This window comes from Serinus canaria, chromosome 13, assembly GCF_022539315.1.
Source record: "Serinus canaria isolate serCan28SL12 chromosome 13, serCan2020, whole genome shotgun sequence".
NCBI lineage: Eukaryota > Metazoa > Chordata > Aves > Passeriformes > Fringillidae > Serinus > Serinus canaria.
The window spans coordinates 11,680,626-11,695,159 of NC_066327.1; the positions used below are offsets into that span (position 1 = coordinate 11,680,626).

At 54.2% G+C, this 14,534-nt stretch overlaps 1 protein-coding gene across 1 annotated transcript; it reads left to right on the forward strand.

Annotated features, from left to right (window-relative positions):
* The first annotated feature begins 116 nt into the window (after positions 1-116).
* Positions 117-12,955, forward strand: SLC6A7 (solute carrier family 6 member 7). The gene is made up of 14 exons (XM_009091447.4): positions 117-183; positions 5,630-5,810; positions 6,492-6,623; positions 7,189-7,423; positions 7,907-8,045; positions 8,319-8,453; positions 9,090-9,193; positions 9,727-9,851; positions 10,230-10,342; positions 10,418-10,549; positions 10,875-10,974; positions 11,331-11,431; positions 11,637-11,804; positions 12,740-12,955. Exons 1-14 carry the CDS (start codon positions 151-153, stop codon positions 12,953-12,955), a joined length of 1,914 nt encoding a protein of 637 aa, XP_009089695.2. The 5' UTR covers positions 117-150.
* Positions 12,956-14,534: the final 1,579 nt, after the last annotated feature.

Consider the following 14,534-nt stretch of genomic DNA (forward strand, 5'->3'; position numbering starts at 1 on the left):
CTCCTCGCGTCCCCGGCTCTCCCCGGATCAGGTCCGTGCCCACCCCTCCGTGCCGGCCATCGCTCCCCGCTCCCCCTTCGCCCTCCCCGGCGCTGGAGGGAGCGAGACGCGAAGCGTCGGAGCGAGGAGCGCATAGCAACAGGGTCCAGGATGAAGCAGGTTCGGCAGCAGCGTCTCCGGAAGGTGAGAGCCGGGAGCGGGGATGCCCCAGGGATAGGAGCAGGAGACCAGGGGTACCCCCGGCCGGTGACAGCCAGGAGCGAGGGTACCCCAGGGCTGGGAAGGAAGCGGGGATAACCCCGGGCTGGGAGCGGGGGAGTCATGCCCACGGCCCCGCATCCCGTCCTCGGGAGCCTTCGTGGGAGCCGGCAGGGATCAGTGGGATGTTAGGGAATAGCGTTGGTGCGCGGGGCCAGAGCGAGATGGTGGGCAGCGGGATGGGGCATTTCGTGCCCACCGCTCCTCCCGAGCTGCCCCCTTCCCCTCCCCTGCCCTGCCCTGCCCTGCCCTGCCAGCAGGCTCTGCCGGCGGTGGGTGACTCATGTTGTGTCTGCCGGGCGCCGTGGGTGGCACCGGGGGCAGAGCTTGCTCCCCGCAGCCTGGCACCCCGGGAACGCCGCTCCCCGGGGCTGCCCGGGCTCGGGGTCCCTCCCGCGGGATGGGCACAGGGGCTGGGCAGTGCCTTTCCCACCTGCAGCTCGGATTGCCTCCTCATCCTCCTCCTCATCAGGATTTAAAGGGGTGTGCGTGCTGTGGGGTCAGCTGGATGCTGAACTCTGGGTTCAGGGCAGAGCTGGCAGAGCTACAAACCCTTTTCACATCCTGCTGGAAACCCTTTTCAAACCGAGCTGTCAGGCTTTCCCATCTAGGCTCCCTGTGTTGCCACTTTGCTCTTACCAGTCTGAGCTCCCACTTCCCCCCACTCTGGGGACCAAGTCCTTTCTCTGGGGACACGGTGGAGCAGGGGGACAGAGACAGCATCAGCCACAGCTCCATCGTGGGGATGTGCTGCTGCTGAATGGGCCAGCCCTTCCTGGAGCATCCCAGACAGTGACCCAGGGCTGGGAGCCTCTTCAGCTACACCCTGTGCCAAACCATGCCCACTGAACACAGGGCAGATTGACTCTGTTGAGATGAATGAAAACCCAGGAGAGTTTTATTCCTGCCAGGAAATTCCTAGGGTGTTGGGAAATGACGTAAAAAACCCAGCAATGTCCTGGTGACAGCCAGCAGGCCCTGACAGCCTATTTCTCCACTCTTGTTTGGAGGCATCGTTTGGCTCTTCTCTTTCTTCCTCTTTCCTACAAATTGCTTTTCCAGATGGCTTTGTGACTGCAAGATCCATTAAAAGTGGTCTTTGCCCCTTCCAATGCCTGTCTGAGTCACTTGATGCTGGTGACCCTCTTTAGCATTTATTCAGGAATTCATTTAGTCCCGTGGTGATCAGGGATGGAAAGCAGATGTCTCTGGAGTTATTTTCCCCATTCCCAATGCTGCTCAGAGCCCTCTGTGCTTCATTACCCAAAAATACTATTGCTGAGCTCCAGATGGAGGACCTGGTGCTCACAGCCACCTTGGGACCACTGTGTTCAGTGCTGGCACTGGGCTTGACGGCAGCTGGTGGTGGCTGATGAAGAGATGTGCCCATCCCCATGGCAGCACCCACCCAGGACCCCAACAGCCTCCTCTTCCTCTCATTGTGATCCACTTCCTATTGGTGAGCTGGAGTTTTTAGCTCTTCTTACCAGACAAATTTTAGGCATGTGGAAATACCTCTTGACTAAAAACCTTTCTCAGGCTCTAAGGATTTCATGTTGTTTTTTTGCATAATACTACTCCCAGAAGAGCTGAGTGTTGTTTTCATTTATTTGATTATTTTCTTTGGGGTTTATTTGGTGGAAATGGACTAAATCCCACTGGTGGGAGCCATGGTTCCTTCCCATACCTGGCCAGGGTGCTGAGCAGCATCTTCCTACCTGAGCCACTGCCCTCCTCTACGTGCCACAAACTGCCTGGAAACTTCCCCAGGGTTTCAGATGAAAAACCACAACCATTTGGATCTGTGCATACTCCTTACACTTTGGACACTGCTGTAATGAGTTTGCTTCAGCCTCAGCCACCTCCAACCTCCCTGTGCTCTGCCATCATTTGCTCCCTCTGATGGTATCAGCTGTGACCCCAGGCTGGGGTCACCCAGGGCTAGTTCAGCCCTTTGAGGGGCTCTTCCTCACCACAGCAGTGCTTTATTTTCTTCACTTTGTAAGTGATATTACATTTGAATTAATTTTTATGCTTTTAAAAGATTTTTTTCTCTCACAGATTAGCAAGCAATTCAAACTAATCTGAAGTGACTCACACTTTAGAGACTCACTGTGCTCAGATCCGCAGGGGAGAAATCTGGTGCTGGGTGGCATTTCTCTTGCTCAAAGGCTGTGATCACGCACAAAACACTGACAAAATAACCCCACAACGCCAGCTTGAATGGAGACAAAATAGGATGAAAACATACCTTTGATCTGGCTGGAGTTTTTTCACTCAGATACAACTGAGTTTTGGTTTAAGTAAATTGGTTTAGAGAAAATAATTAGCACAGAGCTGTTTCCTTACAGACCCCAGCTCTTATCTTGGCAGAGACTAAAGTGCTTTTTCTTCTCGGTGACCTTTGCTTTGCTGACTTCTTTGGGAGCATCTTTTGGCGAATAAAGGGAAGTGCTGCTGTGTTCAAAGAGGCCGTGGTTGCCAAGGGAGCTGTTAGTCCCCGTCTGTTTATAACTGCGAGACGGGAGCCCGGCTTGAAGGATGGCAGCTGACATCAGTGGAAAGCACTAGAGCAATACTGGAGCACTTCTGCTGCTGCTGAAAAGAGAATTTCTGTTATGACAGAGGCTGAAAGAGAGCATTAATCCTAAAAAAAAGCTCTAGAATCAAGCTGGTTTGTGAGATTTTCAGCAGTCAGGAGAAGGGACGTGCACTTCCCTCTGTGATTTGGGACAAGGATGGGCTGGAAGCCTAAAATATTGTGCTTTGTAATTCATTTCAAGTCAGGCAAATAGGCCAGATTTTCTGTGATTTCTATGGAAAGGCTGGGATTTGGGAAGAATTTTGACCATTGCTTTTCTGTGTGTTTTCCAGCAGCATCCCTGCCCTGTATCTCCTCAGCCTGCCCAAGGGGGACAAGTGTCATTGTCCTTTGGGTTTATCTGACATTTGAGTGGTCTCTGCTTTCTGCTCTGGGGTCCTAAATTTGAGCTGTAGAGCTCCAGATAAAGATATTAACAAGGGGGGCAGTCATTATTAAGACACAAGTGACAAACTACATCTCATGGCCTTGGAAATGGTGGCTGAGGTGGGGACCAGGCCATTTACAGTTTGGAAAAGGCCCCATTGGTTCCTTCCATTTCCTGTTGTTGCTTCTGTGTTGATTTCTGGGCTACACCTCATGGACAGGCACCCACATGTAATGAGATCTTGCAGCTCTACCTATGCCCTCCTGCAGGTGTTTGGGATTCAGACAGAGATGCAGGAATTAGGCAACAGGATTTAATGATCTCCCAGCATCCCTGCTCGCTGGTTTTCTGTGATTCAAATCTGGAAAACAAGAGCTCCCCAGCCAGTGTGATGGACAGGGAAGCAATATTTTGCAGGGGGAAGACACAGCTGTGATGGCCCCTACCTAGCAGGGATCTTTGTGAGTACAGGTTTGAGCTGCTGAAATCTTTGGGAGGGAGTTCAGAGCAGCCTGTGCCTCCCCTGCAAGCACAGACAGCTGTGGGTCACACACTGGGTGTGCTGGGCTAATTAGCAGGCACAGCCATGGCCTGGATGTGTTGCTGAACCACAGAGCTGTGCTGAACAACTGCAGGAGGCTGCCAGGTACTGATGGTTTATAGCAATGTTACATTTGGGTCATACATTTTGACTTCTCAGCCCTTGTTTTTACAACTTTTTCTCCTGGCCTTTCCCTTGTGACAGCAGCATCCAGCACGGATGGGCTCTTCACAGAGGATTTTGGTGTGGCAGCATTGCTGGGGCTGTACATTTCAGGTTGGCTCTGGGAAGAGTTTGCCCTTGTCCTGTCCCTCGAGGTGTTTGTGCTCCAGGTGGGGATGGGGAGGAGTTTGCCCCTGTGTTTGGTGCCTCTGGGCTGCAAGCAGCATGTCCGCAGTGCCAGCAGCTGGGGGTTTGGGGTGCACCCTGCACAGGGGGGGCTGGCAGCCCTCTCCTTCAGCATCATGGCTCAGTGTCTCCATGGGAACCAGCAGCAGGAACATCCTCCAGTCCAGTCCAGTTGGAGATGAGGAGGAAGAGAGGAGGTGGCTGCCACCTTCTCTGAGGCCCTGAAAGGGCAGCACTGAGCTCTGATCACCAGCCAGCTCTGGCCTCCTGGGCACTGGGGTCTGCTGCAGGCTCTGAGCACCAATGCAAGCTGGTACAGGAGACCCACCACTCCTTCTGGCTGATCTCTCCACAGCCACATCCCTCTCCTTCAACCACATCCCAAGGGCTTGTTCCCTATGATTATGAACAAGGGCAGGGAGATGGCTGGTTTTTTTTCCTTCAGAGACCCCAAGAAAAGAAGCTTCCCAAAGGGGCTCCTCTGACCCTACTCCTGGTACCTTGTCAGCAGGGACACCAGAATCCTCCTGTGCCTCCATACAAACATGATAAACTCCCACACCAGGGCACAGCAGTGCCTGGTGGCACAGGGACAGGATCCTCATTCCACCCCTTTGTGCTGCCTGGTTTTACTGTGGGTGTGTCTGTGATGGGATTTCATCTGGCAGCTGCTGGCTCAGGCTTTCAGCTCTGGAGTCAGTGGGAATGCTTTCCTTGCTCCCCTGAGGTCAGGACACTGGAGGAATTCAGACTGAGCACCTCCCTGCAAACCTGATGTACACCCATACAAACACAGAGGTGCCCTCCTGGTGCATCACCCCAACCCAAATGGATTGCAGGACTCACACTTCCACTTGCAGTGGGGTGGAGGGGAATGGGTTAATGCCCTACCTGTGCTGCATTGATCCAGAGCACATTAGGAATTCTGGAAAGAGGTCTCTCATCTTTCAGCAGAGACGACTGGGAGTATCACTAAATTCCCACAGTGCAGGCTTTTGGCAGTTGGAAAAGTGTGAAAGTGCAGGGAGCAAGGAGTGGCAGCCAGCTGGGGGCCTGGCATGGCACACACATGGGGCTGGTGTCACGCTCCCTGGCACACCACAGTGCTTCTCCTGCTGCCCTCATGCTGCATCCTGCAGGAGATGCAGAAAGTTTATCGTGGCCCCCTGAATGGATGTCTTTGGAACTTGGGGTTGTGAGTTAGGCCATGGTGAACCTTCCCAGAATGAACTGGGACAATCCCATGTTTCCCAGGGGAGCTCTGGCCATGTGGGATTGCGTTTCTCCTTTTTGTTGCTCAGTGGCAGAGCAGGGCATTGGCTGAGGTGGGGAACAGAGAGCTGCTGGGACAGGGTGTTCCCAAGGGACAAGTGTCAATGCTGTCAAGGCTTGGGGTCACAGATTCACTCGCGAGTTCTTGGCACTTCTTCCCTCTCTCCCATTCTTCATTCTCTGTTTTTATTCCTTGCTCAACCCCTGTCTGCCCTCTCCCACACCCTGGTCCCTCACTCAGCCAGTGACTCCAGATCTCCTGGTGAGCCCCAGCAGCCAGGATGGGGACCTGGGCTCAGAGTGCCCAGAGGACAGAGGGAACTGGACAGGGCGCCTGGATTTCCTCCTCTCCTGCATCGGATACTGCGTGGGCCTTGGAAACGTCTGGAGGTTCCCCTACAGGGCTTACACCAACGGAGGAGGTACTTGGGCATCCTTTGCAGTGGTCAGTCTCCCACCCACTGACCTGGGCTGGTAGAATATCCTTGGAGAAGGATCCCTTCCCTTTCCTGGGGCTGGAATGTAGCACTTCCTGTGGGGTGAAGCCTCGTACTGCCCTCCCCATGGTTGTTTAGGGCTTTAACCACCTGTATCTGTGTGTGGAAGGGATTTGTGAGCCCATCCTGTATTCCTGGCCTTGGACAAACCCCTGTCTCTGTGCTGAACCAAACACCAGCTCTCCTGGTGTCCAGCAGCTTCTTGGTCTGGTGTTCTCCAGGACTCAGCAGGATCAACAAGCCCTTCCCAGCTATCAAAGGAGGGAGTGAACATTTTGCAATGCAAGAGCCCTGGGTGATGGTGGAAAATGTTGGTTCAACTCCTCCCAGAGCAGTAATAACTGGAATTTCATGGTGTTTGTGAAAGATTCAAAGAGAAAAGAGAGAAAGAGAGTTGGGAGCAGTGGGGAAGCACAGCACCAGGTGAATCACAGCCCTTTTCTCCTGCACTAACAGGGAGCTCTTGCTCCTCCCTGTCTCCCTGATTTTGATGTAGATCCCTCAGAGCCACACATATTGAATGAGTTTTATTCCCTGTCACAGTCAGACTTTAGGTGTTTGTTCCGTATTACTTTCAAGATGTTTTTTCTTTTTTTCTTCTTGCAGGAGCTTTCTTGGTTCCTTACTTCATCATGCTGGCTATCTGTGGGATCCCCATCTTCTTCATGGAGCTGTCACTTGGCCAGTTCTCCAGCCTAGGGCCACTTGCAGTCTGGAAGATCAGCCCTCTCTTTAAAGGTGCGTGAGTGAAGTCCAGAGCCTCTGAGGGACCTCTGCAAGAGCTCTTTGATGAGGACATGCACCAGCAGCAGCATCCCATGGTCCTCACAGCTCTTGTTAGACTCAAAAGAACCTGGGGGAGGGTGTGGCAGGCTGGAATTTTGAGTTAGCTGTTTTAGTAGCTGCATAGATTGGTGAGTCTTTGAGGGCTCTGGATGCAGGGCCAGCTCTAGAAATGGTGTGAATATTATTAAGCCAGCTCTGGTACAAAATAGAGCATGAAAACAAAGCAATATACCTGTTTAAAAAAAAAAAGGTAAGAATAAATAATTTGAAGAAAAAAGTTCAGATCAAATACTTTTATTCTCAGTGTTAGGCTGGTGTAAAGTTTTTGTATTAGGCAATAGACCATCAGTACAGCGAAGGCATGTCCAGATGTTATAATGGCAATAAGTGGCTCCCCCAGCAGGTGAACCTTGGACTGGTTGATCATTTGGCTGCTGAGGTGCAGTGTCTGACCCTGCTTTTGGATGTGCTTTGCTCTGCTCCAGCTCACTCCTTCTTTACCCTCTCCTTCCCTCAGGCGTTGGCATGGGCACGATCCTCATCGTCTCCCTGGTGGCCATTTACTACAATATGATCATTGCTTACGTTCTCTTCTACCTCTTTGCATCCCTCACAAGCGACTTGCCCTGGCAGCACTGTGGCAACTGGTGGAACACTGACCTGTGCCTGGACCACCACGTCATCAAGACGGGGAACAGCTCCCTCCCCGTCAACATCAGCAACACCGTCAGCCCCAGCGAGGAGTACTGGAGGTAACGGGGGCAGCCCGGGCCAGGCCTGGGACGTGGCTGGGGTCCAGCCAGGGAGAGGATGGGCAGGGGATGAGGGGTGAGGACCAGCACAGCCCACAGCACAGATGCTGCAGGTCTCACTCATGGGTGGTGGTGTGGATGCAGCAATGGGCTCGTGTGCTCAGCTCTGCGGGACAGCTCAGTTTAGCCACTGGGATGTGGGAGGTGTCCATGTTCTAGTGCTGCTTTGTTGGCTGGGAGATATGCTAGACTGAAATGCATCCCACGTCTGGAATGGCTGGCAATTTGCTCTGGAGATGCCAGGCATCCCTTCTGGCCTCTTTAATGCGTGGTGGAGAAATCACTCCAAGTGTTCCTGTTTGCTTGGCAAGGAGCTGCCTGTGATAGTTGACAAGGTCATTTTGCAGCAGAGGCATTTCTAGGGTCAGAGGGCCTCTGGAAGAAGGCAGCCCATGCTCACTAGCAGCTCTCCTTCCTCCCTAGCCGGTATGTCCTGCACATCCAAGGAAGCTCGGGGATTGGGGATCCTGGGAGGATCCGCTGGAACCTGTGTCTGTGCCTGCTCCTGTCTTGGACTATTGTTTATCTGTGCATCCTTAAGGGAGTCAAATCCTCTGGCAAGGTAAGGGATGGCTGCTCTCCTCTGGGGGGGACCTACAGCGATGCTCACCAGGGTGTGCAGCTCTACACCTCTGGGAAAGTGAGACCCACAAACAGCATCCGCTGGGTATGAGATATTTTGGGGCTGCCTTGCACACCCAGACACCATCAGGGCTGGCACACGGGCCCTGCTGCAGCCCAAGGACCCCAGGGTGATGTGTCCCACCCTAGGGACAGGGCGTGGGGGGCCATGCTCTCATTCCCGGCTCTCCCTGCTGGTTCTGCTCTCCCACAGGTCGTGTACTTCACTGCCACCTTCCCATACCTCATCCTGGTGATGCTGCTCATTCGTGGTGTGACCCTGGAGGGGGCCTGGAAAGGGATCCAATTTTACCTCACACCCCAGTTTGATCACTTGCTGTCTTCCAAGGTGAGTAGGATGTTGTGCAATTTGTTCAATACACAAAAATTAACCTTCTCCTGCCACCTCCTGAATGCCACAGAGGCAGTTCCCATACTCAGGTGTCTTTTCTGGCCACACCCTAACCTAAAGCTCTCTTGGTTGTTCCTAGACCAAAAATCTTTGTCCCACACCTTGTCTGGGCCACAATTCACATGTGTCCCCACCCCATGCACGTGTTTATGACTCTACATAGATGGGATGGTACCAAAATTCCCCTGAGTACCAGGACCATGGGCAAGATCATCCCAGCCTCTGTGATGGGCTGATGGGTGCCCGTGGTGGATTTGAGTGTTTGTGGTTCTCAAGAAATCCCAGCATGTGGAGTGGGGGTCAGCAGTGGTGGTCATTAAGAGATCACCCAAGGGCATTTAACGTCCCACTGGGCTGGCCCTAAAACATTCTTATTAGCCCTTCCATTAGCCAGCTGATCCACTATGAGTGGTGAGTGTTAACAAGGAAAGACAAATATCCTGTGGGCTGTGCATGCTTGGAGTGCTGGGGAAGATGTGTCCAGGGCTCTGGGGAAGCAGATTTCTAATGTCATCTTCCTCATGTGGAGGATTCCAACCCCCTGCTCTCCTCAGAACTGCTTCCTTCCCCCAGGTGTGGATCGAGGCAGCCCTGCAGATTTTCTACTCCCTTGGGGTGGGCTTTGGGGGCCTCCTCACCTTCGCTTCGTACAACACCTTCCATCAGAATATCTACAGGTGGGGTCACCTGCTGTCTTGTGAAAATTATGGGTTGTGGGGAGCTGTGAAAACCTGAGCTGGTGGGTTCAAAGCAGCAGAAGCCCGTGGTGCAGCAGAGTCACCTTGCTCTGCTCCTTGCACTGAGTGGATACCTGGCAGTTTGTACAGGCTTGAGAAGAACAGAGGGATTCTCCTAAGCACCAAGGCAGAGCACCCAGCTCAGATGTTTTGGGCTGAAAGCTGAGAATATTTGAGGCTGGAGTTGTGCATGTGTGCCCTGTCTCCAGCATCCAGTGTAGGTCACTGAAAGAGACGGGTGTGACATTTGGTCTGATCCCATCCATCGGGGACAGAAAGCTTTGGAGGAACACCACAGTATTATCCATTAAATATATGCTCCATTTGACCCTGGAAAGCCCTTGCCATGAGAAGCCCTCAAGGACAGTCACTGGGTCACTGTACTGTGGCATCTGGGGCTGGCAATGCCACCAGCACTGGTGTGGGGTGGGAAGGAATGAGCAAGTTCAGAGCATCTTCTTCCTTCTCTGTAGAGACACCTTCATAGTGACCCTGGGCAATGCCATCACCAGCATCCTGGCAGGGTTTGCCATCTTCTCTGTTTTGGGATACATGTCCCAGGAGCTTGGGGTCCCTGTTAACCAGGTGGCAAAAGCAGGTGAGGCCAAACAAAGATGTTTTCCCCTTCCCCCTCTGCCTGGGTGTGCTGAGGAGCATCCCTTCCAGGATGGAAGGCACCCGAGGGTGTCAGCATGAGGGATGAGGGGGGATGCTCAGCTGGCCAGGGGGAGGGAAGGGGGCAGATAAGTTCCTGTGGTGTAAATATTGAGTGACAAGTGTTGCCTAATGAAGGAGCTCCTGAGGAAGGAACAGGCTGTTTCTCCACCCTCTGCCACAGGACCCTTCCTGCCCATCTTGCCAGAGTCCTGGCAAGTCTGTGCCATGGTGCTGCTCTGCTGAGCTCTCCTCTCCTCCATTCCCCCCATGCCCAGCTCTGTCACCACCTTTTCACCCTGCTGTCCTTTGCCTCCCTTAGGTCCTGGTCTGGCTTTTGTGGTGTACCCCCAGGCCATGACAATGCTCCCCCTTTCTCCATTCTGGTCATTCCTCTTCTTCTTCATGCTGTTAACCTTGGGCCTGGACAGCCAGGTAAGGACAGAGCCCACGGAGACAGCCGTGCACTCCAGGCAGCCTGAGGGCTCAGGGGACCCTCTCGTCCTGCAGTTTGCATTTATGGAGACCATCGTCACGGCAGTGACAGACGAGTTCCCCTACTACCTGCGGCCAAAGAAAGCTTCCTTCTCTGCCGTCATCTGCATCGCCCTCTTCCTCATGGGACTCATCCTCACAACAGAGGTATGGCTCTGGGGATGGATCCATTGAGGGGCCATCTAGGGACTCATTTTAGGGAGAACTTAGGTCAGGGGCCAAGTTTTCACATGTATATTCATATCAGGTAGGAAGGAAAAAGAGAGAGACGAGCCTGGGCTTCCAGAAGGTGTGAGGGCCAAGGGGAGTGACAGTGTCGTTCCCATCCCTGCACCAACCCCATGAGGAGACTGATCTCTTGAGGCTGCTGACTGCTGTCCTCCCCAGGGTCCCCAGAAGTCAGAGGACATGGGTGGAGGTTTGTTGGGATGATGGTCCAGGAGATGCTGGCCTCTGTGCTTTGTCTCCACAGGGTGGGATGTACTGGCTGGTCCTACTGGATGACTACAGTGCCGGCTTTGGTCTCATGGTGGTGGTGATCACCACCTGCCTTGTGGTGACACGTGTCTATGGTAAGGCTGCCTGTCCCCACAGGGGCACAGGGAAGGGTGTGCTGTCTGTATGAAGTGAGGGATTTAGAGGTAGCAGAAGGGAAACCACCAGCCTCACAGTGGAGCATGAGACTCTGCTTCCATCACCTGTTTCTTCTTGGCTGTCACTTGATTCATCTCTGCAAAGGTACAAATGGTGCTGAGCCTGGTCCTTCAGGCAGCACCAGCTGGGACCCCTCCTGCATCTCCCAGGTGGGTGGGGGCAGACTGCTGTGGAGGATACAAACCTCTGCTTGTGATCAGTGCAGGGCAGCCTGGTACAGGCACTAGGCTCTGGGGGAGGGATCAAAGCTTCTGAGTCTCTCTCCCTCCTGCAGGCATGAAGAGGTTCTGCCGAGATATCCACATGATGCTGGGATTCAAACCAGGCCCCTACTTCAGAACTTGCTGGATGCTCCTGTCCCCAGCAACGATGATGGTAAACTGCTCAGCTTGAGCTGCTGGATGGTGCTGGAACACCACGGTGCTGCCAGTACCCCTGGGGGACATCCCAGTGAGACAAGTTACTCTGCTGGCATCTCCTGCCCCAGAAACCATCCTTCTTCTGGGAGGTGTCCATCATCTCCAGGCCTTTTTTGAGCATGAGACCTCTGGGATGATCTCACTTTCTTCCCATCTCACAGGCTCTGCTGGTGTATAACATTGTCAAGTACCAACCTTCTGAGTATGGCAACTACCGCTTCCCCACCTGGGCAGAGGCCTTGGGCATCCTCATGGGAGTGCTCTCCTGCCTGATGATTCCCATGGGCATGGTGGTGGCTGTGCTTCAGGAAGAAGGGACGCTGTGGGAGGTAGGAGGTCCTGGGGCCTGACACTGCTGGGGAGCACCCCAGAAATATGCAGCAGGGAGCACAAGTCCCTGCCAAGTCAGTATCCCTGGAAGTTTCTGTATCCTCTCTCCTGGAGGTGTGTGTCCCCATTCCCCCTTGCTGCCTGTGGGGTGTGAGAGATGGCACATCCCAAAGCATTTCCAGCAGTGCTGCTTCCCTTGATGCCAGGCAGGTATTGAGTGAAACAGCTGCCCAAGAGGCAGCCCATTGTGCACTCCCACTCTAAAACAAGTCTGCTGTGCCCTGTGAGGAAGCACATTGTCCCCAGCGTGGGGTGGCCAGGGGCACCTGGAACTTTGCACCCACTTGGCAAGAGCAATGACACAGCAAGGCAGGCAGCTGCCAGACTGTGCCAGCAGCCCAGATGGGATCCCTGCCCTGAAAGCCTTCTCCCAGGAGCAGGTCACAGAGCTGCTGGGCTGCTCACAGCTTTCCCAGCCCTTCACTGCTCTCACCAGGCTGTTAAAAGCAGAGGAGCAGAGCTTGATGCCCTCCCCAGGTAACAATGCCCTGCTGGAGCACTTGCTGGCTGTAACCTGGCTTGACACAGCCACAGGCACTGTGGCATGGCCAGGAGCCACCTTGGCCAAGGCTTACCCCTTGTCTGAGTGGCTCTAACCCTGCAGCACAGGGCTGTAGCCCTACAATAGCCCCTCACTCCTGCAAGCCCTCACCACCAGCACCCCCAACTCATGACACCTCCCCAGCCCACAACAAGACATTTAGACACAACCACTGTCCCAAAAGGTTTCAGGACCAGCTTTTGACCCCATCCCATCGTCCCTGTGGGTTCTTTCAGTCCCTGGGAGCCAGCAGGGCACTGGGAGTGGTGGGTGAGCTGGGGGTGGGGAGTGGAGGGTGCAGGGTGCCTGTGCTCCTCTGCCTGTCCCTCACAGCGGGTGCAGCAAGCCAGCCGGCCGGCCATGGGCTGGGGCCCGTCCCTGGAGGAGAACCGCACCGGCGCCTACGTGGCCAGCCTGGCTGGCAGCCAGTCCCCCAAACCCCTGATGGTCCACATGAGGAAGTACGGGGGCATCACCAGCTACGAGAACACGGCCATCGAGGTGGACCGGGAGATGGAGGAGGAGGATGAGGAGGAGTCCATGATATGAGGGGACCCAGCGTCCCACAGCTGGGTGGGAGCTCGCCTCCCATTTTGCACAGGTTGCACTGCAGCACTTCAGGATGGCTTGGGGGGTCTTTCAAGGAGTAGTCAGGAGCTGCTGACCCTGCCAGGTTCCCCATCACCACCCTGGCCCTGCCAGGACAGAGCTGCTGCCTGTCCTGGTGCCCCCGCTGTGTTTCTGTTCAGTGTGACAAACTGTGTGATGAGTCCTTGTGTTTGTGTGACAGTGTCTGGTTGAAGTGTCATGGCTGTCCCACTCCCACCCGCAGCCCCAGCCCTGCTGTCCCCTCTCAGGGCTGTCCAGGGTGGAGGAATGTCCAGACTGCAGGAGGTGGGGAGGAGGAGAAGGAGCTCCTGTGTCTTGATCTGTTCTCTGTTTGTCTGTGTTTGACTCCAATAACCCATAAACACATGTGAGAGAATCTGTAACAGCCTCCATGCCCAGAGGACAGCTTGTGCCTGAGTGCTCTTATTCCACAGAGGTATTCCAGCAAAACCAGCACAAATCAGTTTCCTCCTAAAGCAATTTGTCCTAATAAATGAGCAGTTATAAACGAGCAGAAGAATAAAAGAAATGGCTTTATAAACAAACCAGGCTCTAGATCCCCCAAGAACCTAGGTGGGTCAGGGTGGCTCTTCCCTGTGGTGAGGGACTGGGGTGATTTGAAGGGAGAGAAGACATGGTGTAACCTGTCCCTCATGTGTGCAGGGGGTCAGGGACAGGTTTCAGCTGGACCCAGTGTCCAAGGAGGACCTGTGTCTGTTGCCAAGGGAGATCCAAGGTGTGGCCCCAGCCCCGAGTGCTGCTTTTCCCAGGGAAAGGAGAAGGGCTGGGTTTCAGTGTCTGTGTGTGATTTGGGGTAGATCGGCCCATGTCCCACCTCCTGCTGACACTGCTGGCCTGAGGGTCTTGGTGGCCTCCTGGATGAGGCTGTTTGGACCTGATGCTGCCAGTCCCCACCATTCCAGTGTCATGTGTGCCTTGTGCCATGTGCCCTCAGCTCACCCATAGCTGTGTGACACAGCCCCTGCCTGGGTGATTTGGGAGGTCTTCAGCATGGAAGAAAGGCACATCTAGAGGAGCTTCCAGGGCTTCCCATGCACATCTAGAGGGTCACAGCTCCTCTTGGTCTTTTTTCTGCAAATCTTTGTCCTGGTAAAAGACAAAACCGTAGGATAAAGAGAAAAATGAGGGTCTGTGTCTGGATTGTGGATGTGCTCCTGGTGCACTGGGTCCAGCACTGGCCTGAGCCCCCAGGGTGAATTCTTTCAGGAGGCTGCAGTCTTCTTTCCCTACAGTATAGATTTAATTATTGCCTTTGCCCCTCCAAGCATAGGATCAGCTCCTACAGCTCCTCCTGCCTGCTCACCTTCTCTTGTCCAGGGATGCTGAGCTCATTTCCGGATGGCTGTGCCTTTCCTTTCTCCTGCAGGACCCCTGGAGGCTTTGCCCATCCTCCTCCCCACACCCCCCATGGCTGCAGCCCATGGGGTCCCCCAGCTGCAGCTGCCCCAGCTCTGTGGGGCTCTGGCAGCAGAGCCGTGCAGCGCCCTGGGCTGCTGGC